Source organism: Corapipo altera, unplaced genomic scaffold, assembly GCF_003945725.1.
Source record: "Corapipo altera isolate COAL_440 unplaced genomic scaffold, ASM394572v1 268, whole genome shotgun sequence".
Taxonomy (NCBI): domain Eukaryota; kingdom Metazoa; phylum Chordata; class Aves; order Passeriformes; family Pipridae; genus Corapipo; species Corapipo altera.
In genome coordinates this window covers 4,817,714-4,845,463 of record NW_020884901.1, presented here as the reverse complement: position 1 = coordinate 4,845,463, position 27,750 = coordinate 4,817,714, and the positions used below count along the sequence as shown (strand labels likewise).

At 59.1% G+C, this 27,750-nt stretch overlaps 1 protein-coding gene across 1 annotated transcript; it reads right to left on the bottom strand.

Moving 5' to 3' along the window:
- Window positions 1–552: 552 nt before the first annotated feature.
- On the bottom strand, window positions 553–16,796 carry FIBCD1 (fibrinogen C domain containing 1). Its single transcript, XM_027650337.1, has 7 exons — window positions 16,634–16,796; window positions 11,257–11,733; window positions 10,156–10,315; window positions 9,293–9,429; window positions 4,065–4,161; window positions 3,531–3,710; window positions 553–3,261 (listed from the first exon to the last, which is right to left on the bottom strand). Exons 1-7 carry the CDS (start codon window positions 16,703–16,705, stop codon window positions 3,002–3,004), a joined length of 1,383 nt encoding a protein of 460 aa, XP_027506138.1. The 5' UTR covers window positions 16,706–16,796; the 3' UTR covers window positions 553–3,001.
- Window positions 16,797–27,750: the final 10,954 nt, after the last annotated feature.

Here is a 27,750-nt window from a genome sequence, read left to right as displayed (position 1 = left end):
CAAATTCCCCCAGGGACTGGCCCCACGTGGACAAGCCCACGTGCTCCCATCCTCCCTGGTCAATGCATGCAGCCACCAGTGCTGAAACGTGGTCCCCAGTGCCTGGGACCCTGCTGTCCCCTCTGGGTCTGTCCTGGCCTGCGACAGAATGGGACATGGGGTGAGCAGCTCAGAGGGAAGGGGCTGAGGGCATCGCTTGGTGCTCTGCCTGTTAGAGCAGGGAGAGGGTTCCCTTGGCTCTGAGACCTGCCACCCTCCCAGTCCCCGCCCCAGGGCCATCCTGAGGTCCCACGGTGCCTCAGTTTGGGCTGGAGCTCTGGGAAACCTCCACTGCCCCCCGGTTCTCCCCAGCCCTCGTTTTGCAGAGCCGTTTTGGCTCAGTGATCGAGTTCCCGGGGATTCCATGCCACGAGCCTGGCACAGGGAAGGAGCTGTCCCCACAGCACAGCAGGGGCTGCAGCGATCCAGTGTCCCTCCCTTTGCCATCACCACGGCAGGTCCCTCCGGCGATGTCCCCACGCTGCGCCGCGGGACGGCCGCCGAGACGCTGGCTAACGATGAGATCCTTTTATTAAGGAGTTTAGAAAGTCCACATGTACAGCGTTGGACACACTCACACACGACCTAGAGAGACTTCACGGCACTGCTACACACCACGACCTGGCTCAGGGCTTCGCCGGGAAGGTACGTGGCCACACCCCGGACCCCCAGTCGCCCCTGCCCTCCCCTCTCCGAGGAGGTGTCACCGCGGACGGGTTTAACCTAATCCAGGGCCATGGAGCAATGTGTGCGCTCTTGGGAATAATCCTGGGAAATCCTGCGTCTTGGCATGGATTAAATACCTCTCGTGCAAGTCAAAACAAAGTCATTGGGGGGTCCCGGATGACACAGGCAGTTACCAAGGATGTGCTACCGACAAACCGATGTACGGTGTCCCCTCCCCGGCGTGGCAACACACACCAGTGGAGGGGTCTGGGGAGGGGAGGGCCTTCTCACTCAGCACTCGGCTCCATGTGCCTTCCTGGCCCAAAGGCAAGTGCTAGAAAACACAGCTACAGCTACTCCACAAAATAAATGAACGAGAAGTAAAGATGGGTGCAGGCGGGACCCTTTCTGGAGAGGTCCAGTGGGGCACAGGAAGCCCCTGGGAAGCTGTCAGGGCTCCTGCTCTTGAGCTGGGAAATGCCACTGCTGAGCTCCCCAAATTCCATCGTTCCAGAAAGCCTGACCAGCTGCTCTGGGCAGGGTTGGAGTAGGTAGAGCTGGTGCCTGCACTCAGAGCTCATCTTCACCTGAGGGCTCTGAGGAATGTCTCTGGAACAGGGAAAAGCAATCCCAATACATTGTTTGTCCTTGTTTTCCTTGCAAAACAGACAGACAGACACTCACCCAGCAGGTGAATGGGCTTGTCCAGCACAGGATCTGAGGTGGGAAGGCTTAAAAAAAGAAGAATCACGGAGGGCGGTACAAACCTGGCACAGCTGGGAAGCTGAGCCTTTGATCTCCCCATGCCTTAAACCCCTCTGGAAATGGGGACGCTGGGAGTTTTCCTCCCCTCCTCAGTCCATCCATCTGTCCAACAATGTTTCGGGGGGCCAGGGCTCTGCTCCCCACCGCTGCTGTAGCACAGGCAGAAAATGATGGACAGGGTGACTGGGTCCCTGCTGTCTCCTTCCCTCCCTGCTTCAGAGCCTTCTCACATTTGGTTCTAGTTTTCTTTTGGACAAAATCCCCCATTTGAGTCCTTCCAGGGAGCCAGCAGGAGACATCAGTCCCACACCCCATAGCGGCTCCTGCTTGGGTTGGCTGGTGCGTGGCACTGCTGCTGCCCAGTTATCAGGGCCCTGCAGATGCTAAGCCCCACTCGGGGCTTCTTTTTGCAAAACCTTAACGGGATTTGAGGAAATGAAAGGCTTTGGATATCTGCAGGTGCCGAGCCAGCGCGCGGCTCAGCCGGGGTGAAAATGAATGCGGGTCCCCGGGCCGGCAGTGAGCGGAGGGGGCTCACATGGGGGATGTGTCTGTGCTGCCCAAAGCCAAGGGTTTGGGGAAAGGTCACAGCTTTTGGAATTGGCCGACATGAATCCCAGTGAGTCTGGTAGGGAGGGAGGAGCTGCGAAGTGCAGGCAGAGCCGTGCTGGGACGTGAACCTTCCTCACCTCCTCCTCCTACTTGCTGTGCTCCCCATTTCTCCAGTGCTGCCAAAACAGCTCCATGCCATGCTCAGTTCTGGGTGACCATCCTTGCAGCACTGCACCAGCTTGCTTTGGGGTGTTCTGACCCAAGGGGAGGCTCCAGGAGGCAGGACAGGGATGACAGGGACTAAGGAGCTGGTAGTCGTCCCTTCCCAGCTGTGTTGCTCTTCCAGGGGCAGAGGTGAATGTTCTGTAGTCCAGAGAAAGAATCACTGGCACTGTCAGGCTGACCCAGCTGAGCCCTCCCCATCACTAGTAGCACCATGGGGGGAGCTGGAACTGTGGAGCAGCCTTGTCCCAGTCTGGGGGACTCTGGAGGTCTTGGGGCTCCCCGTGGCAAGTGCCCCCAGTCACTCACCACCTTGGTGAGGCCACAGCCTGGAGTCTGTGCCCGGAGCAGAGGTGATCAGAGGTGCTCAGCCTACCTGGGCTACTGCATCCCTCCCTACCTCCAGGCAGCCACTTCTCTTCCTTGCAGGACCCTGCTGGGCACTGTTCCCCAAATCCTTGCATCCCACTGCCCTCTCTGGGGCATGAGCACCAGCCATGGGTCACGCTCTGGCCAGGACAGAGCCATTCTGGCTGCAGTGGAGCCATGGCAGTGGGAAGCAAAGGTCCAGCAATGTCCGTGGATGCCTGGGAGATAAAGTCACCCTCACTGGGGGCAGGTGCTCCCCAGAGGCCCCTCAAAGACGGGCCAGCCCTCGGGGAGGATGGGGAGGATGGCAGGTGGGGGGCACGGGGCTGCAGGGTGGTGGGGAAGGGCAGGGGGCTGGGCACAGTGTGGGGGGGCTCCTGCCATCCAGCTAATTCTCTTCCCGGATGGGCCGGATCTTCATCTCGGTGAATTTGAGGGAGTACTGCCAGCCGGTCCAGGAGGACCACTCGATGCCATCGGCGTAGGAGCTGTGGTGGCCCTTGAGGTACTGCCCGTTGAGGTTGGAGGTGTGGCAGTTGCGGTACCACCAGGCACCGTGGTAGAAAGCGGCGCAGTTGTTCTCCGAGTGGTCGTTGTCCAGGTCCTTGGTGGTGAACTTCATCCCATTGTGCTTCAGGAGGGAGTCACCTGTCCCAGGGAAAAGGAGATGTGATGAGCCCTTCCTGCGCTTGGGCCAGCTCCCTGCCCCATGGGATTCTCCTAGGCACCACAGTGGGATTCCTACAATGGGTCTCCTCCTGCAAAAGCCTGTTAACTGCCTCCAGCTCCCTGCAGCCGCAGGGATACAGCTGGTGCCACTGCCAGAGGAGACTGGAACACCTCAGCAAGGGGTTTGGTGGCTGTGGGCTCCCCTTGCCCCATAGGACCATGTGTGTCCCCCCACTCTGCTGCCTCACCTGCTGTCCCCGAGTAGTCGGTGACGGTGATGGGGTACCCGTCCTCCTCGGGGTCCACAGAGAAGAGCCCCACCCCAAAGCTGCCATAGTGGGCGAAGGCAGTGCCGTTGTCAAAGTCCTCCAGGTCGATGCGGAGCTCATAGGTGCCCTGGACTGTCAGCATGTGGATCCGCTTCAGCCCTGCAGCAGAGAGAAGGGGTGAGTGCAGGGATCCCTCTGGGGATGGGGTGGCCAGTGGGCCCTGGGGAGGGGACCTGGGGTGGGACAGGGAGTGGTTCCCACCCTCCATCCCTCACTCTGGCTGCACAGCCAAGGGCACACGCTCAGCTTGGGGTCAAACAGCCCCATTGCCTCCCTGCCCTGTGCAGCCCCCTGACACCCTCCCTGCCTGCCCAGCCCATCACTCCCAGGACATGGGCGCTGGCCGAGGGTGTCTTGGTGTGCCCTCCTTTGCAAAGGAAACCCTGGACCTCTTCAGGGGACCCCAGGATTTGCCAGCCCACCCCAGGAGTGAGCACTGCCAGCCCCACACACCTAACCAGTGCTCTCCTGTCAGCTTCCCAAAGCCATCCCGGTAGGCTTCCCAGCCACGGAAGAAGTTCACAGAGCCATCTTCCCGCCGCTGGAACACCTGGGGAGACACACAGGGCATCAGTTGTGGGGCTGCTCCAAGCCCATGCACCTCGGGCAGCCCCCATGCTCCCCACCATGCTGCCCACCACTCCCTGCCACTGCCTGATTACATACAGGCACAAATTAAACCCCATCAGCCCAGTCATTACACAGGGATGCTCAGTCATTATACAGGGATGCTGGGGAGAGGTCCCCAGGGAAATGCTGGATCATCACCTGCCAGATCCCAGGGTGGGTGAGTCAGTTCAGATAAAACCCTTCACAGGATCCTCCCTCTGGAGCAGAGCCCCAGAAACCTGTGGCATGCTCCTGTGGGAAGGTGTCCTGTGCCCCTGGGAGTGGTGAGCACACTGCACCCACCTCCAACCAGCCTGGGTCTGCTGTGGCACATGGGAGCAGAGGTATGGACAGACGGATGGACAGCATGACCTGAGCTCTGTCCTGCAGCTCGTGCGGCCCAGACCAGTCCAAGCCCTCCTGCCAACAGCGTGTGTTCAGAGCTCTGTAAAACCCAGCAGTTGATTTCCCCCTCCTGGATCTCCACGCTCTCCTGGGCAGCCACCCCATTACAAGGCATCATCCCTGTGATGGCATCATTAGTCTCCCAGAGATTTTATCTCCTAGAGAAATTATCTGGGGGGCACTGACTGCCCCGACCCCTGCAGAGCCTCCAGATCCTGGGGCTCAGCATGTCTTTTCTCCTTGGAGCCTTTCCCTTTTCCTCTGCCATCTGCTCATCAGTGTGCTGTGTCCTGTGTGTTTCATCCCCTTTTATCCCCTTTTATTCGGGTTTGATTTATTGACAGCAATCCAGAAAATGCTGCTTCGTATCTGACCATTTGAACTTAATTAAGCCTCCAGTCCTGGATTAATTGCATTAAAGTTGGCTGAGCCAGTCTGCCCCACTCCCACCGAGTTCTGCACTCCTGTGGCTGTGGTGGGGAGCACTCAGTGATTTAGGAAAAGCCATCCCATGCCCTGGCTGGGCAGAGCACCCCGTCTTTGGGGCTGGACCCCAATTCCAGGAACACTGGTGAGCCCTGACGCAGGCTGGGAAACCACTGTGCTTCTGCTCCCCTGGGCTGCTCCTGCCCTCCTGCACATGCAGGGTTTCATCCCTCATGAGCTTCACACCAGTTTGCCCTTCACCAGACGGGCATTTTCGGGGCCGTGCCTGCTGGCCGCAGGCTCCGACACGCTCCTCGGCGTGGCCCGGCTCTGATCCTGCTGTACTTACCTTCTAGAATTAGAGCCTTAATTTTTATCCCTGCGTTGAGCACTTGAGAAGCTGTGGTTAAGCCCATTTAAAGGGGCTTTCTTCAGGCTTGCTGCGAAAGGGGGACAGCACGGCTGGACGGGGGCCTGAAGCTGATTTTCCCCAGCCAGCGTCGGCTCCGGCGCTGCCGTGTGGGGAAGGCAGTGGATGCAGCACCAATGCTCCCTCTTAATCGGCTTTGACCCGTGGTTTTAAATAGCCCAATTGCCTGAGTGGTGCCCAGGGAAGCATGAGGGACATGGCTCCGTTGGCTGAGCCTTGGCACGGATCAGGAATCACCCCAGAGGAGCCCTCAGTGCCCCCCTGCCCACCAGGCTCGTCCCCAAGGGGGATTGGAACTGGGTTGGAAGGGCTGGCGGGTGCTGGAGGTCCTGTGTCCTCCCAGGTCTCCTGCTCCATCCTCATCATCTCTTATGCACAGTCCCTCTCGTGCTTCATTTGTGCATCCACCATGCACTCCTCCTTGCCTCCCACACCAGGATGCTGCCTGCACTGGGATGTTGGGTGCACTGGAACACTGGGTGCACTGGGATGCTGGGGGCACTGGAGACCCACAGGCTCATCACCCTCCAAGCCCTGCCTTGCTGCTCTTTTCCTCCTCATCAAATATTCATTACCCCCTCTTAAGCAAAAAGGATTTCCTTCCCTTTAAAGGCGAGGCTGAAATATTTATCTCCCTCGCTCTCTGCCTCCCCTGGTCACACTTGCAGGACAGGGACAGGCTCCTGCGAAGGCACCAAACCAGAAAAATGGGTTAAAAGCAGAGAAAAACAGGAGCGTCAGCCTGTGCCTGCTGTGGCATTGGCAGTGAGGAAGGGCTCTGCTCCCTCTCCCTCAGCTTCACCAAACTCGTGGTGTGCTTGAAACCCAGGCAGGCCCAGTCTGGGGACAGACTCTGCCATCACTTCTCTGCCTGTGCAGTGCTCGGGCTCCTGGTCAGGTTTTTGGCAGCCGTGGCACAGATCCCACAGCCCTGGCCACACAGTGTTCCTCTGACCCCCATCACAGCAGGGAGACCATCTTCAGGCTCAGCCATGGACAAGGCAATCCCAGAGCATTGCAGGGCCAGTCTCTGGGAAGTGCTGATCACCACAGCTGGTAGCACTGCCCATCCCAGGAACTCAGCTGCTCCTGCCTGTCCCCACCAGCAGGAGTATCTCGTCCCTGTTTGTGGCGACACATAAATCATATCTTCTGGAAACCACAGGTTTTTCCCCAGGCTCCTCTCTCCAGTTGCCTTCAGCCTACCCAGCCCATGTGTCAATGCATCAGTGTCTGCTCATCCCCCAGCCTGCTCTGGGACCCCTCCAGTGAAGGATGAGCTGGTGAAGCTGTGCCCAGCACGGCAGGTGTCCGTGAAGCTGGAAGCTGTTGCTTAACTTTACCACAGCCCTAATCCTGCTGGCACAGCCTTTTCTTCTGCATCCTTCAGCTTTCCCACCACTTCCCAATGGGCACTGTACATGGAAAACAATGCTGAGGCACACAGCCATTGTGGCACCATGGCTTACAGGGCCAAGATGCTGGATGGAGACTCAGGGGCACTGTGAGGAGCGTGTGGCCTTTGCAAAGACATTCCAAAGACAAACAGCACATGAAAAGGCAACTTTTTGAAGTCTCCAGAGACACTGAGCCTTCCTTGCCATCCATCATCCCATTATTACTTTAATAAAGTGCTGGAGGTGAGTGTCAAGGAGGGAGTCAGGGTCAGGCTGGGCAATCACAGAGCTGGACCCCGGCGCTGCCACGAGGATGGGTCAGCCCAGGGCAGCCACTGCAATTACAGTCAGTGCTGAGCACAGGATGGGGATGTTCCCATCAGCACAGGGCACTGACCTGGATCCACATCCCCACCAGTTGCAAATGTGGCCCCACTGCCGGCAGGCAGGACCAGGGGGGATAAAACAGCTGTGCCTTGCTCAGCCTTCCCGAGGCAGGGGATGAGGAGTGACCAGGAAGCTGCCTCTGGTGAGGGGACAGGGTGGCACTGCAGATCACACCGTGGGGACAGGGAGGTGCTGAGCAGCACCCAGTGAGCTCTTCCCCCTGCCCTGTGGTCTCTAAGCTGTCCATGCAGGCTAAAGCTTAGCTCAGCAGCTCCCAAGCTCCCGAGTCAAAATTGATTCAGCTGCTGCCATCACTTCCACCCACCCACCCACATGCAAATAAGCCCAAATGTCAGGAGTAATCGCTCCAGAGAGAAGGAGGGGAGGGAAATTTCCCAGGCTCTGCACCACGACACCCTGCTGTGCCATGGCTTACCTGGAGCCTGGATAAGCCAGTGGACACAAGGACCCTCTTCGTGCCCAGCTCTGTGGGACGTGGCTGAGACAACCCCTGTACCCAAGGGACCAGAGTTATGTTTGGGACCTGCTGCTGCAGAGCAGCCACAAGAAACAGGAGCCTGGGCTGTGTGCTCTTGACCCTGCTCTGGATGTGTCTGTCTCTGGAACATTGGGATTCAGCACCTGGTTTGGCTCCTCATCCCATTGAGACAGGGCAGAGCCGAGGTGCTGCCTGGCTGTGGTGTCAGAGGCAGTGCTGTGCTATCCCATTCTCAGGCCTCCATGGTGCTGCTGGGCTTAAAATCATTTCCTTCGCCCCCTCCCCAGCTCAGCCCGAGCCCTCCCGGCTGCAGCAGCTTTAAATAAGCCTCTGAGTGTCTCGCTAATCACCTTGGGCTGCTCTTCAGGCATGGCTGGGGCTGGTGGAGGCTGTGCAGACTGTGCGCGGGGTTTGCAAAGACCCTCAACACCCTGAAGAGCCAGAGAGGTCCTCCCCTTTTCCCTCTGTGAGCCCCCAAGAGATGAGGTCTCCAGGGCTACATTGTGCCCTGGTTTCCCCACCTGAGCTGCTGGTACCAACCCACAGACCACAGGTTCCTCCCGCACAGGGTGGGCTCTGGGAGGTCAAAGGCTCATCAGTCCCTGCGGGCAGGGGGGCTAAGCTCCCTCCTGGCACTACTCAAAGCTGCTTAGGGAAATCAGATAGTGGGGATTTGTTTCCTAGAGCACCCAGCTGGAGGGGTGCTGGCTAGCTCAGCTCACTCAGCGTGTCCCCGGGGCAGAGGCTGCCTGCCCACCCCTCCCACTGAGCCCCCACCACCTCCCTGGGACCACCTCCTGCCCTGCTGGCACCCCAGGTGATGCCCTCTGGGGAAGGGGAGGCTGCTCACACCCAAGTGGTCCCTGGGGCAATGGGAGGGCTCCAAGCTTGGTGCTGACATGTCCCCCTATTCCCCCTGCTCCCTGCCCCCATTACTGTGATTACAGGGCCGTGGCAGCCGCCGTGGCAAAGCGAATCGGACAGGGCAGCCAGGGAGAGAGTGAATCAGCGCAGCATCCCAGGCGCCCCAGGCACCCTGGCCTCAGATGAGGCCAAGAGTGCTGGGTTTGGGGTCTGACCTGAGCCCCAGCACCAGCTCACTGTGTCCACGAAGACACGGCAAAGCAGAGCCACGTCCCCCGTGGCTGCACAACTGCAGCCACGCTGTGCCCCAACTGTGCCCCAGCCCCACTGAGAAGGACAAACTCCTTGGATGCCTTGGCATCCAACTCCCTGCCTGAAACCACCCTCCAGCTCCAGCCAAACTCCCCATCCCAGTCCAGGGCAGGGCTGTTGGGCTCCAGCTCAGGGGTCTGGCTGGTACTGCTGGGAAGCTCAGTCAATGCTGCCAGCAGGGGCACTGACTGGGCCCCTGTATGCAGCCAGACCTCCTCAGCATTTATGCCAGATCCCAATGACACATTCAAGCGTCAAAATTGACATCTCCCACCCCCGGCATCCCAGCACAGGGCCAGCCCGTGGCCAGTGGTGGCATCCCCCGGTGTCCCCCAGCCTGGTGGCAGCTCACCGTCCAGCCGCCCCCGTCCGTCGTCATGTCACAGTAGACCTGGAAGCCGGAGGGATAGTGTGTGGGGAAGATGGAGTAAATCCCGTCCTCTTGCTGTCCGCTCGCGTAGATGTCAAAGCAGTCTCGGGGCCGGGAGCCTGCAGCGTGGCATTGGGATGGGGTGGGACGAGGAAAGCTGGTTAATTAATGATCTAATTTAGTGTCTTGCCATTTCTTCCAGGCTCCCAACCTCGCTTCCAGCTCTAGTTGGCTGCTTGGTGCTGCCTTGCTCTTTCCTTCCTTTCTCCTCCAATGCTCATGGTGAGCGGTGCCCAGGGGGACGCTGCACCATGGGGAGCCCCCAGCAGCTGGCAGGGACTGACCCCACGTCCCCCGTGTGATGGCAAGGGCACGCTGGGACCCAGCTGGGGATGGGGGAGCCGATGCCCAGAGAGGGCTGTGGGCAGAGCGTGGGCATGTGCTCACGACCCCAGGACAGTCTTAGCTGCAACTCAACCAAACGCTGATAAATGTGACTGTTCGAGCCTGTGCAGGGCCACCCTCTGCACCCAAATGGAGGCAAACGGTCACTCCTTGCTCTGCCTTTGGCCCAGATACATCTGCCTGGGGAGCAGGTGAGTCTGCAGGGGTGTGAAGTGGTTTTTGTGCTGGTTTACAGACAACTGGTGAGAAACGTGGTGAGAAACCCCCCCTTCCAGGACACACCTCCCTGTCTCTCTCCTCCTCCACCTCCTTGCCAGCCCCCTCGCTGTATTAAATCCCTTCTCCAGGGTGGTTTGCCCCATCTTGGGTGGTTTTCCCCCTCTCGAGAGCAGCGCCAGGCACATCCCTCTCCCCAGGGACTGGCAGGGATGAAGTCTCACCGTTGGAGCAGCCCCGGGGCCGCGCCCCCCTGGCCGGTGCTCGCTGCAGGTCAGCCTTGAGGCGGGGCCGGGCACCGCCCCGCTCCTTCTGCAGCGTGTCCAGGACGTCGCTGACTGAGCTCACCAACCGAGCCATGTTGGTCTGGCTCTCCGAGAGCAGCTGTGGGCAGGGGACAAACGGGGGGGACACGGAATTGTGGTTAAATGTGGTTAAACCCTTTCCATGCCCCAGCCCCTTGACACTGTGAGGATGCTCTGCCTGCTCCCACGGCTCAGCAGTGCTCCCTGCCAGGGCATGGGCTGGTGGGGACATAAAGCCACAGTAGTTCCCTTACAGCATCTCTTTTTGACTGTGGGTCAGGCTTCAGATAGTGCCTGTTGCCACCAGGGCTGAGAAATCCCTGAACCCGGGTGTGTCAGTGCTGCCACCCCTCAGGATAAAGAGCATCTCTGGGCAAAGGACAGGATCACGGAGGTGGCAGGAATAGCCGTGTCCTGAGGCAGCCACCAGCTCTTCATCGTTCCCTGAGGTGACCCGGGCTGGGAGAGTGACACGGGGTGGCTGTGGCAGAGCAGCAGGATGGGGAGTGAAGTGAAGCAGCGAGAAACAAACAGCTCTGGATGGAGGGAGTTGAGCACCAGGAGGGTCGGGCATGGAGCTGAGTACTCAGCCGTGCCCTGGATCTTGCTACAACACCTGGCAGACCCCCAGCATACCCAGGTAAGCATTGGAATACAGTTCATCGGCTTGGCAATTCTGGGGATTGGAAATAAGGGGAGGGTGACTGCTGCGTGAACTGCCCTTGGGAAGGTCCTGTGCTGTGCTCAGCTCTGACTGGAACCTCCAAACTGGACCCAGAGCCAGGAGAACCACAGTGTGGGAGGCTGCGTGCCCAGCTCACTGGCACTGGGGTGGTTTGGCAATGAGGGACTTCCCAACTTGCAGTTCCCAAGAACCCACATTCAACCTCAGCTCCTTCTGCCGGAGGTCTCCCCCAGGCACCATGGGCAGGGGCTGCAACCAGCAGTGCCCTCAGGGACACCGGGACAGGGTGTTCTATCCCCAGGGAGCCCCGAACGGCGCTGACAGCCCCGACTCACCTGGATGAGCCTGCCCTGCTCTCCCTGCAGGGCGCTGAGCTCCTGTCCCATGGCGCTGTGCCCCTTCTTGAGGCCGTCGCAGTCGGCGCGCAGCTGCACGGCGTGTGTCAGCAGCTTGGCCACCTCGTCCGCCACCGTGACCAGCAGGGCCTTCTGCTGGCTCTTAGTGGCCTTGGCCTCGGCGTCGTGGTCGGTGACGGCGCGCAGCAGGGAGATCTGCAGCCCCTCCATGCGGCCCAGGGTGCCGGCGGCGCTGGGGCAGTTGGGGTCGATGAAGATGTTGATGCGGGAGCTGTCGGCTTTCTCGATGGTCACCAGCGCGTTGGCCTCCTCGGGGTTGGTGCTGATGACGGGGGGCGACTCGGTGACGGGCGTGTGGTAGTGGTTCATGAAGAGGATGGCCCCCGTGACTGTCACCGCCAGGAGGACGGCCACTGACAGCAGGACGGTGCACAGGATGTACCCGCAGCTCATCCTCTGTCGGCAGAGAGACAGACACCCTCAGCGCCCACCCGGACAGACCCATCCCGCTCCCCTTCCTCCAAGAGGTAGGTTCAAACCCCCACAGGCTTTGGGGGGGCCCAGCAACAAGGTTGGCCAAGGGGGTGGTGACAGACGAGGGGAGGTGGGAGACCCCAGGGAGCCCTGAGGCTCTGCCAGGAACGTGGAGGCCACGGGTGAACACTCAGTGAGCAAAGCAGCTAAACCCGCCTGGGAGCAGGGTATGAAATAATAACGAGAGCGAAGGCACGGCAGCCACCAGCTCCCGCTGGCATGTTTTATTTACGGTGGTGATCCTCGGTTGGAGCAGCCCTGGGTCCCTGGGAGAGCAGCGTGTGGGGCTCCCTGGTGCCCTGGGCACAAATATGGGGAGAGAAAGGGAAAACACTCCCCGTGTTCCCTGGAGTCAGAACTGCAGGGAAAGCAGGGAGGGGAAGGGAGGCAAGGGCTGTCCCAGCAGCAAGGGGAGGCTGTGGGTTGTTGTTGGGGACAAGTTGCCCTGAGCATTGTGGGGACCTGCTCTGCATGGGGCATCTCCCAGCTGTGGGTTGCCACATGTCCCCATCCCCCTTGCGCCCTCACTGCCTGCTGGAGGGGAGCAGAGCTGCTCTCAAAGCCCTCAGACCAGTCCCAGAGCCTACTGGTGAGGGGAAGGTGCTGTGGGAAAGGTCTCTGACCCTCCCTGGGCCCCTCCAGCAGCTCCGCTGCTGTACAGACCCCTTGGCTCAGCCCGTGGGAGCTGCTCCATTGCCCACCAAGAGCCTTTTCTCCCTGCAAAGCATGAAGTGCCAGCACAGTCAGTGCAGGGGGAGTGAGCTGCCACCCGATCCTGCCAGCTCCCAGTCCCCCTCCACCTCCCCTCCTCATTACACCTGCAGGACGGAGGCTGTGATTTTCCCCTGACCCTGGCCACAGCTGTCATAAGGAATTGCAGGGCTGGCAGCAAACTGCAGATTCAGAGAGACAAAGACTACTTTCCCCTGAAACGAGGGGAAAATTGCTGCATCTGCAAAGATTTCCCAGGCCCTGTCCCCTCCTGTGCACATCTATCTGGAGTGACACCTTCCTTCAAGCACCCTTCATTTCATTCACGCTCACGCAACCATTTGCATTAAGGTGACCCCAGCTGTGGAGGGGCTGGCCGGCCACCAGCCCCAGGGGATGTTCCAGGTTTCTTCCCCAGCCCATGGAGTGAGGCTGGAGATGCAAACAGCACTGGCTTGAATGGGGAAGCCACTTGCAGGGAGCTCTGTAAGGAGCCCCAGGCTCAGCCCCTCAGCACACGATAAAAGAAGATGTCAAAGGCAATAAGGGGAGCTTTTGGCAAGCAGAGGGTCAAGGAGTTTGCCCAGTGTTTGTAGACACAGAGCCCTGGCTTGGGGGCACAAGGGACACCCAGGAGTAAGCAGGATGGTGGCAGACAGAGGTGGAAGATGCCCACTGCTGAGATCCTTACGTGAATACCCAGGACCTGAGCTCAACCCAACCCCTCAGCACCCTGCAAGCACAGAATTGACAGGAGGGAAGGCTGATGAAAAAAAGCCAGCATCGGGAGGTTTGGGATCCATGGGGTGAGCGGGGACCATGTCCCTGTGGCTGTCCTGGCTATCACAGCACCTTCAGCTCCACAACTTTGTGCCCTCCTATCCCACTGCTGCTGCTCCCCACTGCACTGATGTCCCCAGCTCAGGGGGCACATGGATGGGCCAAGGGACTTCTCTGAACAGTAAAGATTCCCAGAGCAGAGCTGTGCACGGCTGATGCTTCACTTCCCACAGCCACACAAATCCCAACCGGGCTTTAACACACCAAAATCCTGCAGCTCTGCTCAAGTCTACCATCACACTGGGAGCTGTATCCAGCTGCTTTCCAGCCTTTAAGACATAGAATCACTGCCCTCCTACCGGCACCAGGAATAGGGGACCAATCCCCTTCCAAAATTAGCCCCTCTGCTTGCAACCACAAGATTCTGAGTGGCGGCAGCTTCACGAGTCCCACGGCATTTTGCTGGCAGGTTGTGTTACCTGGCAACCTGCAGTGGGGAGAGGAGGGAAACTCAGTCAGCGGCACCAGCAACGCTCCAAACAGGGATGGGGGTCCCCCCAAACTCCCCCAGCACGGTAGCAAGGCCAGCTCCCAGCACTGGACCCTGTGGATGCCTCTGCCACATGCTCCTGCCCCACCATGGCCACGGCCCTCATGACCCCAGGGGTTCCTGCTGTCTGTTCTGTGGCCTCAGGCTCCTGGATCTTCTTGCCAAGACTTTCAGGCAGCTGCAGGACATGCCCCTGGTTCTTGATATCCCTCTGGAGACATCTATCAGGCTGGAGGTACCAAGGTCTCCAAATCACTCCTTCCTGAGGAGAGCAGAAGCTGGAAGACTGGGCAGTGCTCAGGATGAGTGGAGCTTTACTTGCAAACCTGCTGTGAAACTGGGACTGGAGCTTGGGAAAGAGCCCCAGGCAGAAACCAAGGCATGGTTTTGACCCTGGTGCAAAGCTGACCCAGGCTCTTCATGCCCTGCACTGGCTCAGGCAGTAGCTCTGTGCTCGGTCACCTGTGGGGGCTGTGTCCTTGGTGCCCCAGCCACACTGCATGAGCCACCTGCAGGCTGCCCTGCACCCCATCGTGCCCCCAAAACATCCCCCAGCCTCCTCCCAGCCTGTGCTGGGGATGGGATACACTCAGCCTGAAAGGAGGGGAGGACACCAGCTGGCTTGTCCCCAGAGGTGGCTGGTGCCTGGAGAGCATGGACAGAGTGGTGGCAGGAGAGGCTGAGCTCTGCCCTGGCAGATGCCCTTTGAGGAGGAGGTGCCCTTTGCTCCTGCCAAAGTCACTGCTCCTTGCCAGCTCACCAGGCAAGTGCTGCTGTGGGATGGCAGGCAGCGATCCGGCTGCCTGGGTGCTCTCCCCCTGAACCAGGACCCCTCTTCTGCTTCCGAGGCAGGGGGACACTGGCTTGCATTGCCCAGGCTCAGCTGCTGGAGCAAACTTTAGCCCAGGTACCCCCACCTTCCTGCTGGAGCCCACCCAGCGCTGCAGGCACCCCAGGGCAGCAAGGGTCAGTCCCCTGTCCCCCCCGCCCCCCCAACTCATTGCTTGCCCCAGAGCTGCTCGAGCAGCTCATTTTGCATCCCAGCCGCTGCCCTGCCTTGCTCTGCTCCACTGCCCCGTCCCTCTCCAGCCTCCCCGCCTGTGCAGCCCTGCCGTTCTCAGCCTGGCGCCGGGGCTGTATCCCAGCCGCCTCCCGGAGCCCAACGCCGCGCTCCTCTGGCTCCCCGCAGGCACCGAGCAGATGAACTGAATCCCGCTCCCGTTCCCAGCTCTTTTCATCATCCAGAGCCTGCCTGCGACCGCTCCCACGCCACGCTCTGCGGATCGGGAAGAGAAGAGGAGACGGGAAGGCTGGCGAGCACAGCGGAGCCGGCTCTGTGGGTGAGCATGCAGGCGGGCTGGGCTGGGATTTCACCGGAGCTTACAGAAGCTGGGATCGCTGCACGGAAAACTCTGTGCATCCTTTGCAACGCACCGCGAACCATCAGCTCCAGGCTGGGTCGTCCAGCCCCGTACGGGAGGTGGGGCTGGATCCATCCTCCCCAGCTCACTCTCGGGGCCACGGGGGGCACAAAGCCGGGGGGATGGCAGCTCCAGCCCGATGGCACTGCTCGGATCCCTGCGTGGAGGGGCTGCGCGCAGGAAGGCAGCTTTGCCGGGGAGGGAAGAGTGAGGTTTCTCTCTTGGGGGGTCAGGGGTCTCCCGGGGTGCGCAGCCCCTCTCCCGTGAGGCGCGAAAGCCGTTCCCGTGAAGGGGCTGACCGGGGAGAAGAGGGCGCGGGTAAGGGGTGTGCAGAAGGGACAAGCCAGGCAAAAGTCCCTTTCCTGCCTCACTGCGGGTGGCAGGGGACAGGAAGTGTCAGACCTGGGGGCGAGCGTGTCTCACGGCTGCTCCCCCCACCCTCGCCCAGCGCCGGGGTGCGGAGGAAGGGCAGCACTGCCAGCTCTTGGCTCCTTCCCTCCACTCACAGTCGGAGACTCGCTCTCCTCCAGCTCTTCCTAGACACATTTGCCCATACTCAGCACCTCTTCTTCCCACCCTGCCTGCGCCCAGCGTGCCCGGCCGTGCAGCCGTGCCTGTGCCTATCCCTGGAAGTGTCCAGGGCCAGACCGGACGGGGATTTGAGCAACCTGGTCTAGTGGAAGCTGTCCCTGCCCACGGCGGGGGGGTTGGAACGAGATGAGCGTTAAGGTCCCTTCCAGCCCAAACCGTTATGGGATTCTCGGATCCCCCACCTGCTCTGCTGTGCTCGGCGGCCGGGCCGTGCCGGGGATGGGGGGGCTGGCACACGTGCAGCGGGATGTGCAAACGGGCTCCGGCACGTGCCGGATCCCCCGCGTGTCACCGCAGGCTCTGCCGCCGCTCCACCGCACCCCGCCGCAACGCCGGCCTCCCCCCAAAAAACCAGGGGCGCTCCCGGAGGTTAAGAGCGGGCCAGGCAGCCGGGAGCCCCCGATCAGGGAGGGATGGCTCTGGCTGCCGCGGGGAGCTGAGATGCCAAATCCCTTTTAAAGGGTTATTTAAGCAGTTTAAAGCGTGCAGCGGTTCAGCAGAGGAGTGTGGCAGCCCCGGAGCATCGCCCGCTGCCCGGCCGGGGGCAGCCCCGGCGCTGGCGGGGGGGACCCTGACTGCGGGTTAATAAACACAATAATTCGGGGGGGGGGGGGCCGGGGGGGTGCAACGCGGGGGCCTCCGCACGGGGAGGACCGGGAGGCAGCTCACCGCGCCGGGCTGCACTGGGAGGAAAGCTCGCTGGGGGAACTGGGGAGTCGGTGGGACCCCCGGGATGGCTGACCCCCCACCTCCGCCCTCCGCCCCGTACCTGCGATTTCTCCTGCTGCCCATCCTCAAGTTGCGAGGCTCCTCCCACGGTTTTCCAACGCTCGTTCCCCATCTCGCCGCCAACTTCCAGCCCAAGTAAGTGCCCGGACCCCCCCAGGCTCCCCCAAACCTCCTCCCCGGCGGCGCAGCCCCCGGCCCGCCCGCGCTGCCCGGCTGGCCGCGGCGGAGGACGGGCGGCGGCGGCAGCGGCGGAGGAGGAGGAGGAGGAGGAGGGAGGGAGGAAGAGGAGGGAGGGAGGACACGGGCACGGACACGGGGGTGGATCTTCCCTCCCCGCCCGCCCCGCTCCCCCCCCGGGGCTCCCCCGGCCCCGCTCCGGGCCCCCCGCCCGGCGATGCCCCGGAGGGTCTCCCCGCCCCCCCCCAGCACAGACCGCAGCCCCCCGCCCGCCCCAGTCATTCCGGACTGGGGCCCGATCCCCCCTCCTCCAGCCCCGGGCTCCGCAGCTGCCCAGATGTGGCAGCGCAGCTGGGGGAGCGGCAGCAGGTAAGGTGGGGGCTGGTGCCGGCGGGACCAGGGGTGCTACAGGGGACCGCGGGGCGAAGGGGGAGGCGGATGCCCTGGGGACTCGCTCACCCCCTTTCCAAAGATACGCCCCTTCACCCCCACGCTGACGGGGCTCAGTCCCACCGGTGGGCAGGAATGGGCAGAGTGCTGGGCAGAGAGAGGGGGGCCATTGGCACGCCCCCACCCCCCCATAACCTTTGTGCCCAAGGGTAGCCAAAGTGCTGGGGGGCTCGGAGCAAAGCCCAGCGCACAGTGGGAAGCTGGTGCGGGCTGCTGGGGGAGGAGGCAGCAGCTCCCCTCCCTGCGGGGTCACACCGATGCCCACTGGAGCATCCCTTGCCCAAACCCCAGCGTTGTCAGCCCAAAGCAGCGGTGCTGACCCTGCGTGCCAGGAGTCCCTCCCGGCCTGATGTGCCGCCACTCCCGAGTGGATGTGGTTTTCCTTCCCATAGCTTTGCCGCACTTCCCGTAAATCTTTTATTTGCCTCTTGTCTGACCTGCGGGCAGGAGCGTTGCTGAGAGGTTCAGGGGAGCATCGTGAGAGCAGCGATGGCTCAGCCCTCTCTTAATCCATCTAGGGGGAGGCTGGGTTATCTCTCCATGCTGAGAAGCCCCTGGGAACCCTCCTGGAGGGGCCCTGCATCCACCCTGCACGCTCCTGTCCTGCAGCATGGGGCTGTCCCCTGGGCAGGCAGCGCAATGGGGCTGGGGGTTGATTCAAACCCCCCTGGGTCTCTGTCCCTGGAGCTCAGCCCAAGTTGGGACCCTCCAGCAGCTCCCATGTGGTGGCAGGTAAGGTGTGGGGGTGTCAGGTTGTTTGTGTGTTGGGGGGCAGGGGTCCAAGCAGCTTCTTTCCAGGACACACACCCCATTTGGGGAAGAGTTGGTGCATGCTGGGTCGGCTGGTTCCAAAAGAGTTCTCTGGGGCAGGGAGGGAATCACAGGCATTGCCTTAAGCAGTCAGTACCTGTGTGTGTGTGTGTGTGTGTGTGTGTGTGTTGTTTCCTGGCAAGGTGCAAATCCTGCCTTTGGCTGCAGTGATGTTGTGTGTGGATTTACTGGGCGATGCTCATGGCTGGCAGCCCAGCTCCTTCCCCACAGACGGTTTTCAAGGACTTCCCTTTACAGCTGAGACCGGCCAGCTCGTGCCACCAGTGGGGTGTTTGACGTGCCCACACCAGCCGGGCTCAGCCCCCGGCTCTGCTCGGCCACTCTGGAAGCAGCAGGTCACGGGCACCCGGGAGGCTGTTTTAGCTCAACTCCAAACAATAAAAACTTATCATTAAAAAGAAATGCATCTTGGCTTCATGTGGCCTGGCAGCGCGAGGAGGAGTGATTCAGTGGCTTGTCAGCCCTGGGCGTTAGGCACGCCGAGCTGCACAACTGGACACTCTCCAAGTCCAGCAACTCATTTTCTGCAGATGGAGCCGGGACCGTGCAGAGGGCTGATGGTTAATTTGCAATCCAACATACCTTGACATACCCACAGCTGAATCGCGGAGGTGGTGTGGGGTGGGATGCTTGGGAGCCCACTGGCAGGGGTGTGCAGGCAGGGCTGGCCCCTCGCAGCCCCTGCCCTGTGTGGGGTGTCCCTGCTGCACCCTGACACAGGGGTGCCCGTGAGGCTCTGGCTCGGCCCCTCCCAGTGCTTTTCCCAGTTTCCAGTCTCCGAGCAACTCGATGAGCAGGATAGAGGGTGCCTGCCTGGAGGAGAAGGCTGTGTTTCTGGGAGCCGTGGGTGAGCCCTGCCCATGCTCTGGTGGGCCAGGGGATGGCAGGGACACTGGCCTGGCTCATCCCTGACTCACGCTGAGCTGTGTCACCTCCTGTTACCCATCATGGGGTCTGGCTGTAGCTGTGGCACTGGGGACATGGATATGGGCATCCACGGCCAGATGAGCTCCATGGCCCCACAGCCCTGGATTCCGCTCCATAGGCTGTGCCAGGAGGGATTGGGTGCTCAGGGTGCACCAAGGACTTGGGCACACACCATGGCTGGGCATCGTTGGGCACGGGCCCCCCTGGGGGCTGACAGGGGCTTGGATAGGTGGAGAAGGGGTTCTGTCAGCAGCTCAGCCCTGATCTATAGGCAGACAGAGGGGATGATTCATGTCTCAAGCTGTGGCCTGAGGGCAAAAACGGGAGAGAGGTTTGATGTGAGGATGCCGGGAGGCTGCGGGTCCTGCTGGGAGTTGCGGCTCCTGGCAGTGTTTCCCTTCCCAGAGCCAGCTCTGCCCACACTGCCCAGGGGTCTCGGCTTGGCCTGGGGGCAGAAAATGGCTGAAGCAACACAGGATCAGATCCATGGACTAAACTGAGTCTTTTTTAAAAAATTCGGACACTGTCATCTATGTTGTGGTCCCAGGCAGTGAGCAGAGTGGCAGTGGTGGTGTTGGGCAGGGGGTTGCCTTGGGTCAGGGGAGAGGACACCCCAGGGAGTGGGACACCCCAAGACAGGGCTCAGTGACACTTTACCCCCCTTGTTGAGTTCAACCATGCTTGGTCTGCATCCCCAAAATGCCGCGGGGCCAGAGCTGGGTCCAGCCCAGCGAGGGGCTGTGCAGGGCAGAACCACACCCGAGACACGGAGCAGTGCTGGGCCGGGGGGCAAGGCTGACGTGGGGGGGGACCCCGACCCCTCCCCGAGGAACAGCGTGCGCTTTCCTTGGCAGGGTGCCCCCGGAGGCAGAGCCGTCGCTGCACACGCGCGGCGTCAGACATCATCATCATATTAATAATGAAAGGGCAGCTCCTTCAAAGCTCTTCGTCCCCGCGCCGGCGAGAGCACAGAATGCAGAGGAGGCGCGTGAGCCTCATCCCAAAGCAGCCGAGGGGAGAGCGCTGCGATGCCCGGATGGTCCTTCGCTGGTCCTTCACCAGGCCGCTGACCCGGCTGACAAAAACCTGCCAGGTCCCCGATGGGTGCTGTCCCCGCTGGGAGTCTGGGTGCTGGGGGGGTTCCTGCCTGGGAGGGGGGAAGCCCGCGGTGTTCCCAGCTGCTGTCCCTGTCACTGCTCTGTGCAGGCTCCCCCGCCTGGCAGGGAAAGGCCGTTTGGGCTGTCAGGGAAGGAGCCTTTCTCCCAAGGGCTGAGTGCTGTGTCCATCACTGAGAGGCGCGGCAGGACATCCCTCGCTGTGCCGGGGCCTTTTTTTTTGTCCACGGGATGAATCGATGGCTCAGACAATCAAACAAACCACCCGTGAAGATGTGCTGGGCTGCAGCCAACAGTGGGTCAGTGGCAGCAGCTCTTGGGGCATCTCTTCTGCTCATCCCCCTGCAAGACATTTGGGTTTCCAAACAACCTCCTTTAACACCCTCATTTTGTCTAGAGCATCCCCAAGCCTGGTCACTCGTTGTGAGGGTCTCAGCAGGACCAGACCAGGGACTGAACATCTCTTCTTCTCTCTCCCCTCTGCCAAACCCTCTCCTCCAGCTTTTGCCCTGCTTGTGTGGTGGAAGCCAGGAGGGTTTTGCTGTGGATGCCCTGATCTGGGGAGGAAAGAAGCAAACCCCCTGTACCAGCTGGAGGTGGAGCACCCCATGCCCACCCTGTACCCACCCCATGCCCACCCCATGTCCATGTGCTTTCCCTGGCACCCCACGTGTTACAGAGGGTCCCACCCTGCATTAGTGCCCCAGGGGGGTGGGGGGCTGCTGTGTTCACCTTCTGACCCTTCCTGCCCAGCCCTTTCTCAGGCTTTTATTTTTCTCCCTCCAAACACAACAAAACCCCCAAATCCCCTGCAACCGAGAAACCTTTTTCTGTTCCTCTTTTCCCTTTGCTTTCTGCCGTGGCAGAGTATTGATCGGAGCTGATGTGCTGTAATCCGCTGTTTCTGAGAAAACTTGGCATCCCAGAGTCCCTGGAGGGGCCAGATCCTGCCCCAGCATGGGTCTTGCTCCTCTGCCAGGCTTGGGGCTTTGAGGGAAGGCTGTGACTTGCCCCATCCCATCCCTGCAAAACCAAGGGCCATATGCTTGGTGGAAGGAACAGCATGAGCTGATAGGCAGGAGAAGGCTCTGGTTTGGAGCAGAGCCAGGTCAGATCCTGCTGGGATGGATATCCAGAGTGATGGACATCTGAAGATACCCTCCTACCCCTCTGGCAGGACAGGGGATGGTGGCACAGGGGGACATTGGTGCTGATGAGAGGGGCTGGTTGGGGGGCTCAGCAGGGGCTCTCCAGAGAGGAGTGATTCTGCTTCCAGGCATTCAAGGAGGGCTGTGGGGAGTTGGAGCTGACCTTGGCCTGAGAGGGGCTCGTTTTGGGGTGCATGGTTGCCCCTGCAGGGCAGGGCCCTGGCTGAAAACCACCCTGTGCCCACCCTCCTCCCCCCTCCACTCCACTGTGCTGATGTTCCATCTACACTTAATGATGGCAAATGGATCAGAGCAATGGAAAGTGAGGGGAAAAAAGCCCAGCCAAAAATCGCCAAAAACCACAGGGAAGATTTTAATTTAAAACCTTTTCCCACATGGAGAGCAGCAGCCTGGGCCATCTGGAAGAGCATATGCAGGTGAGGGGGGGCAGCAGTGCCTCCCCCAGCTCCATCGTTATCAGCAGCCCCCAAAAGGGCCTTGGGCTGACAAAAGCTATCCCTGAGGGGGGGCAGGCACCCTGATCCCAGCCATCAGCCTGGGGAAACCCTGTCTTTCCCTCCCAGCCTACCAAGACCTCTCTGTTTAATTGCTGTATTTGCTGGAAAAGTGATGATGAATCCCAAAGCAAACTGCAATAGCGGCCGAGTTTATTGCAAGAGATTAATTCAGTGGTTTAATTGAAACTGCAGGAGCAGGACGGGAAAGCACCGATGTGGGGCTGGGAGGAGGGGGGTCAGGGTCAGCCCTGCTCAGCACCCACATCCACCCCTAACCCCGGCAATCATCGACACCCAAATTAGCAGATTTACTCCTCAGAGGCCTCCTCCATTGGCTGAGCGTCACATCCAGCATCCTAAAGCCCCAAGTCTCCTAGCAACTCCCCGGCACTGCCTCTGCCCACCCATTAACCCCTTCCCGAGCTCCCCCCGCACCATGTGGAACACCTGGTGCTTCGAAGGCGTCACTGCCACGCTGGGTGTGAGCAGGGCTTTGTGCAGCAAATAAATCTGCAGGATGCTGGAAGGATGCTCGGGATGGGAGAACTGAGCTGGGCTAGCTAGTCAAGACTCAGAATTTTTTATTCCAGGTGGCAGAGAGAAATCCTCAGGTTTATACATTGATGTCGTGGCAGTTTGGAAGGTTTTATCCTCCTGACTTGTGGAGATGCTGGGAAAAGGTCAGGGAACCTCCAAATCATGGCCAGCTGGTGCAGCTCCCAGTTGGCATTGGCATCAGAGCACGAGCCAGCCTCTTCTTCCCTTTTCAATAGTAAATCAATGACACCATTTCTTTGGGAATAGGATGGAAGGGAAATTTTCGAGGGAAATGGCCTTGAAAGTGTAAAATCACAGTAGGAGATGATGTGATGCCCAGGCTAGGGCTGGAGGGAGTGAGGCTGCTTTTTGGTTTGGATGTCCAATACTTTCCTGGTTTTGCCTTTAGAGATCAGAAGGATGGAAAAAAGGGTTGGAAAAAATAGTGAGTTTGCTGTTTGAAAAATAACAGTTGACATGAAAAAAAAAAAACACAACAAACAACTTTGGTTGTGTTTGGGTTTTTTTTTAACTGTCTTAATATTTATAGACTGGCAAATGTGTCCAAAGATCACGTGTCACTGAAAAGGATAAATCACTTATCTCACTTTAATGTGCTTTGTTGGGCTTTATCAGAAACATTGTCATAAAATCACCAAATTGAAATTTTAAATGGGGAGAGAGAGGAGATATCTGGAGGGTTTGTTCTTGCTTCTGTTTCCTTATTGCCAAATAAAATACAATTAAAGCAACGTTTTCCATGCCAGCCAGCACAGTTAACACTGCTTTTCTGACGGCACTTTTTTCTGTCAGCCAATGAAAATAAATGATGCAGGATTACCAGGGAACATCCAGGCTCCGTGGCTGGAGGGGGATGTGGAGCAGCAGGCATTCCAGTTTGAAACAGAGGGATTTTATTCCCGCGGTAAGTGGAAATCTCCAGGGATGTTACCCACAGAGCTCTCTGCTGCCGCCTGGAGCGATGCTTCATCTTTCATTCGCTCTCCCAGTTTCCCCCAGTGCTTCCCAATTTAAACCAGTCCTTGGCACAGCCCCTGTCTGGGGGTGCCAAATCAACTCAGGACCCCCCTCGCAGCAGTTTTGGGGTGACTCCAGCCAGATCACGGTGGGTCTGGTCCCCCTTAGGGCTCACTCCCATGCCGGGGGCTACCGGCAGCTCAGCTGCTGACTGCACCGAAATCCCCGTGGTAATTGGATGAGGGCACTGGTTTCCATGAGAATATTAAATCAGAGCCCCAGCCCCGATCCCGAGAGACACGCTTGGGAATATAAAGACACGGTAGCTCACGTTATAGAGGAGTTATTTCTCCTGCTTTAAAGTCAAAGGTACCACAGCAACTTCTTATTTGTCACAGAGTACATTGGAGCATCTCTGATTGACGGGAGAGAGAGGGAAGGGGAAGGCAGAGGGGCTGAGCACTCACAGCTCGTCACAGCGATGGGCTTTTGGGGGGCTTTGGAAAATCAGGCTCAAAAAGTGCTTAAGTGCTTTTCAAACCTGCTTTTCCAAAGCTCCCTGAAAGCCCACCACCAGCACTTTCCGAGTTTGCTGTTCCAAAGCCCTTTGAGAAACCACCACTGTGAGGAGTTGCAAGTGCTCAGCCCCTCTCAGGGGAGAGCCTGGGGTGTGACAGCAGCCACAAACCTTTGTGGTAGAGCTGATGCAGGTGTCCCAGTGTTGCAAAGGTCCCGGGAGCTTTGTGGGCAGCAGCTCAGTGCCGCCATTCTGAGCTTGCTCCACTCGGGACTGGTACAGGGAATCACTTAGGAAATGAGGGGCTCCAGCACCCTCCCAGTTATCAGTTTATCCGGGTCTCTGGTTGTGGTGACCATCTGGTGGCATCTGCTGCTGCTCAGCTGTCACCCACCCTCCTGGTGAAGGGGATGCTCTGGGCACCTCGTGGGTGGGGATATGCAGGGGACATGTCCAGAGATCTGGCACAGGGTTAGGGACAGCCACGGCAAGCACATCCCATGGCTTCCACGGGGACAGATGGACGCCATGGATGGATGGAACAATGGATGCATGGGCAGATGGACATCTCCCCACCCACAGCAGGGAGGCAGGGGAGGACAGACAGACAGATGTTCCTCCTTAGCCAATGGGGTGCCCTCAGGTGATGCAGACAAGCCCATTAAAGGGGTTTATCAAGGGGGTCGGGGCTGGCAGGAGGCTGCTGGTTTTATCTGGGATGCTGCTTTTGGGCTGGGAGAGCCTAAGCTCCTGCTCATTAATTAGAAAGGCTTCAAGGAGGTTTGTACTGGTTGGCCTCACTCGTGAGCAGCCGTTATATGATGAGCGATTAGGGACTCTGAAGCTTTTTAGCGGGTGTCATTAAGCTGCTGATGAGCTCAGGCGGGGAAAGGGCCTTTTTGGCTGTGCCTGGAACTGGCTGGTCCTACTCTGACCCAGCCCTTCCTCCTGTTGTGGTCCCTGACCTCCTGAGCCTGATGAGATGGGTGAAGTGTGTGTTCTGGGGACAGCAATGGCTCATCTGTCACCCTGTGTCCTTGGGCTGGGTCAGATTTGGTGTCATTCAGCTCATCAGTGAGATGATGAGCTTGTGGTCATGCATGAGTGAAGCTGAGATGTTACTATTTTCACTGTCTGCCAGGTATTGAGAGAATTTGGGGATTATTAGCTCTGAAAAGGTGACTTCTAAACCATTTGTGCATCAGGGGAGAGAATCGTGATATGTATCCTGGCAATTGCTTTGGGACAGAGTTTGTTTCCCAGTTATGGGTTTTCCCTACTTGTCTGGACACTGATGGAGAAGCCTTCTTGCTCAGGGGACACCCTCTCAGGTGGCAGTGTCACTGTCCCATCCTCCTCGTGCTTCCTGATGCCTCCAAGGGCTGCGGCAAGGCAGGGACAAAATCTGCTGGATTTTCTCTGCCCTCCCTCATCTTCTCCTGCCTGCCTTGGCAAAACTTCCTGCAGCTCAGCAGCATCCTGCCCCGCCGTGGTCTGGTTGGCATCACTAGCGCTGTATTTACAGCAGTGTTAATTAAATACTTTCTGCAATCAGCGCCACACATGACCCCGCTCCCCGAGCCGGGCTGGGCTGTAATGTGCCATCATCGAGCAAGAACATGACTGCTGCCATCCCAGGGAATTTCTAATAGAGATTTACTCATCCCAGGCCTCTCATTTCTCCATTTTGTGACATTTTGCAAAGTTCAGGTTTACAAAATAAGCCAGTGCACACGAGAGCAGCTCCAGTTATTTACGCTGCACATGCCATTCCCCCTCAATGGGGTCTTTTGCCCAGCAGTGAGCAGAGTTGGGGGGTGGGCTGGCAGCTGCCCTCTCCTCCCCTCTGCCCAAGGGGCTGCTAGTTTTGACAAGGAGCACCCCATCACCCCAGATGTCCCTTTCTCTGTGTGCTGGGAGAGTGGCAGAGTGTTGTGGTTGTGCCCTTTGAAATGCATCGCGCAGCTGAACCTGCCTCCAACTCCCATTCCAGTCCCCGGGTAAAGGATGGGATGGAAGATGTCACAGCCTAGGGGCAGGCCAGGTAGGGCTGCTGCAGTTTTGGGTTGTGATTTGGGATGCTGATCTGCTCTGCTTTTAAAAATAAGCTTGTGCTGAAAGCTGGCAGGAAGTGCGGGTGCGGAGGCAGCAGCTGCCAGCAGAATCCCATTAGTGTGCCACAGCCTCCCAGGTCTCAGCTGTGGGCAGAAAAGCCCTTTTTGGCAAATCACCTGTGGCAGGAGCTGCCCACTCTGTGAGAGAGGCATCCTGTGTGCTAAAATCCAGGGATGGGGAGAAGGTGTCCATCCCAGAGCCTCATCCCTCCATGGCACAAAGTGGTGGCCAGTGCCTTTCTGACCTGCTCCTGTTTAACCTGTGCCCAGCTCCCATCGGTGCTGGGACCTGAGGCAAACCCCTGAGTGACCAAACTTCCTTCTCCTCCTCTTCCTCAGGAAGGCACTGGCCATTCTGTCTTCACCAGTGCTACAGCAAGGTCAGCTCATCCCTTCTAGAGAAGGTTCTGCTGGAAACCAGGATGTGCCCATCTCAGAGTATCACTCCGTATGCAAGTGGAGTCAAGGGCACCAACCCAGGTCCCACACAGCTCCATGGGGTGGATGGGGGCAGGTAAGTGGGTGGTGGCACCCAGTCCTGTGCACCCTGTTGAAACCTGGCCGTGCTGCCAGCCTGGAGCTGGGCTGTGGGAGATGGGGGGCTGTGGGCTCCGGCACACCTCGCTCCTGCCCCACGCCTGCCTTGTCAGGTCTGATCACGAGAAGGATCAGTCGGCCCTGCTCCTCGCTCTCCCGATTTAATTAACGGGCCTTTCATCTCTACCCTGAAGGAATCTGCTATCTTCTGTCTTCTTAATTAACGTTCATTAAGCAAATCAGAAGAACATTTTCTCCTCTCCGCCTCCACGGCTTTTAACCCTTGCAGGGTTCCAGGTCCCCCCCATCCCAGGCTCCTGGGCAGGCTGGTGTGTCATCACAGACTTGGTCACCACATCTCTGCCACGCTTGGACCAAAGTCCTGGGGCAGCGGGTGAATTTTCTCCAAGTACAGAGAACTTCAGGTGAGGTTGGGCTTTGCTACAATCCCAGCTCTGATCACTCTTAGGACACTCTTGTTCAAGATCATCCATATCCCTGGAAGACAAGGGGTTTCCATATCCAGCTTTAGCTCTACTTCATATCCAGGGGTGAAGTTCACCCATGGCACAGGTGATGCATCTGTGCTTGAAGGTTTTGCTGTGGGGAGCCACCATCCAAACCTGGTAGGAATCACAGTGCAAGGAAGGTGTGTCCTGTGGGGGCTACTCCTGCCATTCTCTTGCAGAGTAACATTAGATGTGAAGGGGAATCTCCTTGTGCAGGCAAGAGGCACACTTGTGCCCAGCACCTGACAAGATGAGGGGGCTTATTCTGCCCAGGGTGCAGCTGAATCCATCTGGGGATATGCAGCTCTCACTCCAGCTGCAGCATCCCCACTGCTGAGCACAGCAGTGTCACCACCGATTGCCATCAAGCCCTGGCTCTGTGGGCCATCCCCCCATGCTGGGTGGGCTGTGCTGGAGGAGGAGGTGAGGTTGGGATGCTCATCAGCTTTGCCTGAATCCACTGTACATCCCAAGGGCACAGACCAAGCCCCCACTACACGGTCTCATCACTCTCTAACGTGCACCCCTGTGCAAGAGGGGATGAGCTGGGCAGGGAAATCATCTCCTCTGTGTGTTACATCCGAGGAGGAGGAAGGAGGAAGCAAACCCATGACACAAGAGAGCATCTCCTGCCCAAAGCTTGCTGCCTCAGCAGCAAGGGGAAAGCAAAACATCTGGAAAACCTCATCCCTGCAGAATGCAAATCTGCTTAAAACTGGTGGCAGAGATGTGCAGGGCAACTCTTGAGCTGAAAACCCTTCTCCTTCTCCCTGGAGGTTGACAGTGTGTTTGCCACTGG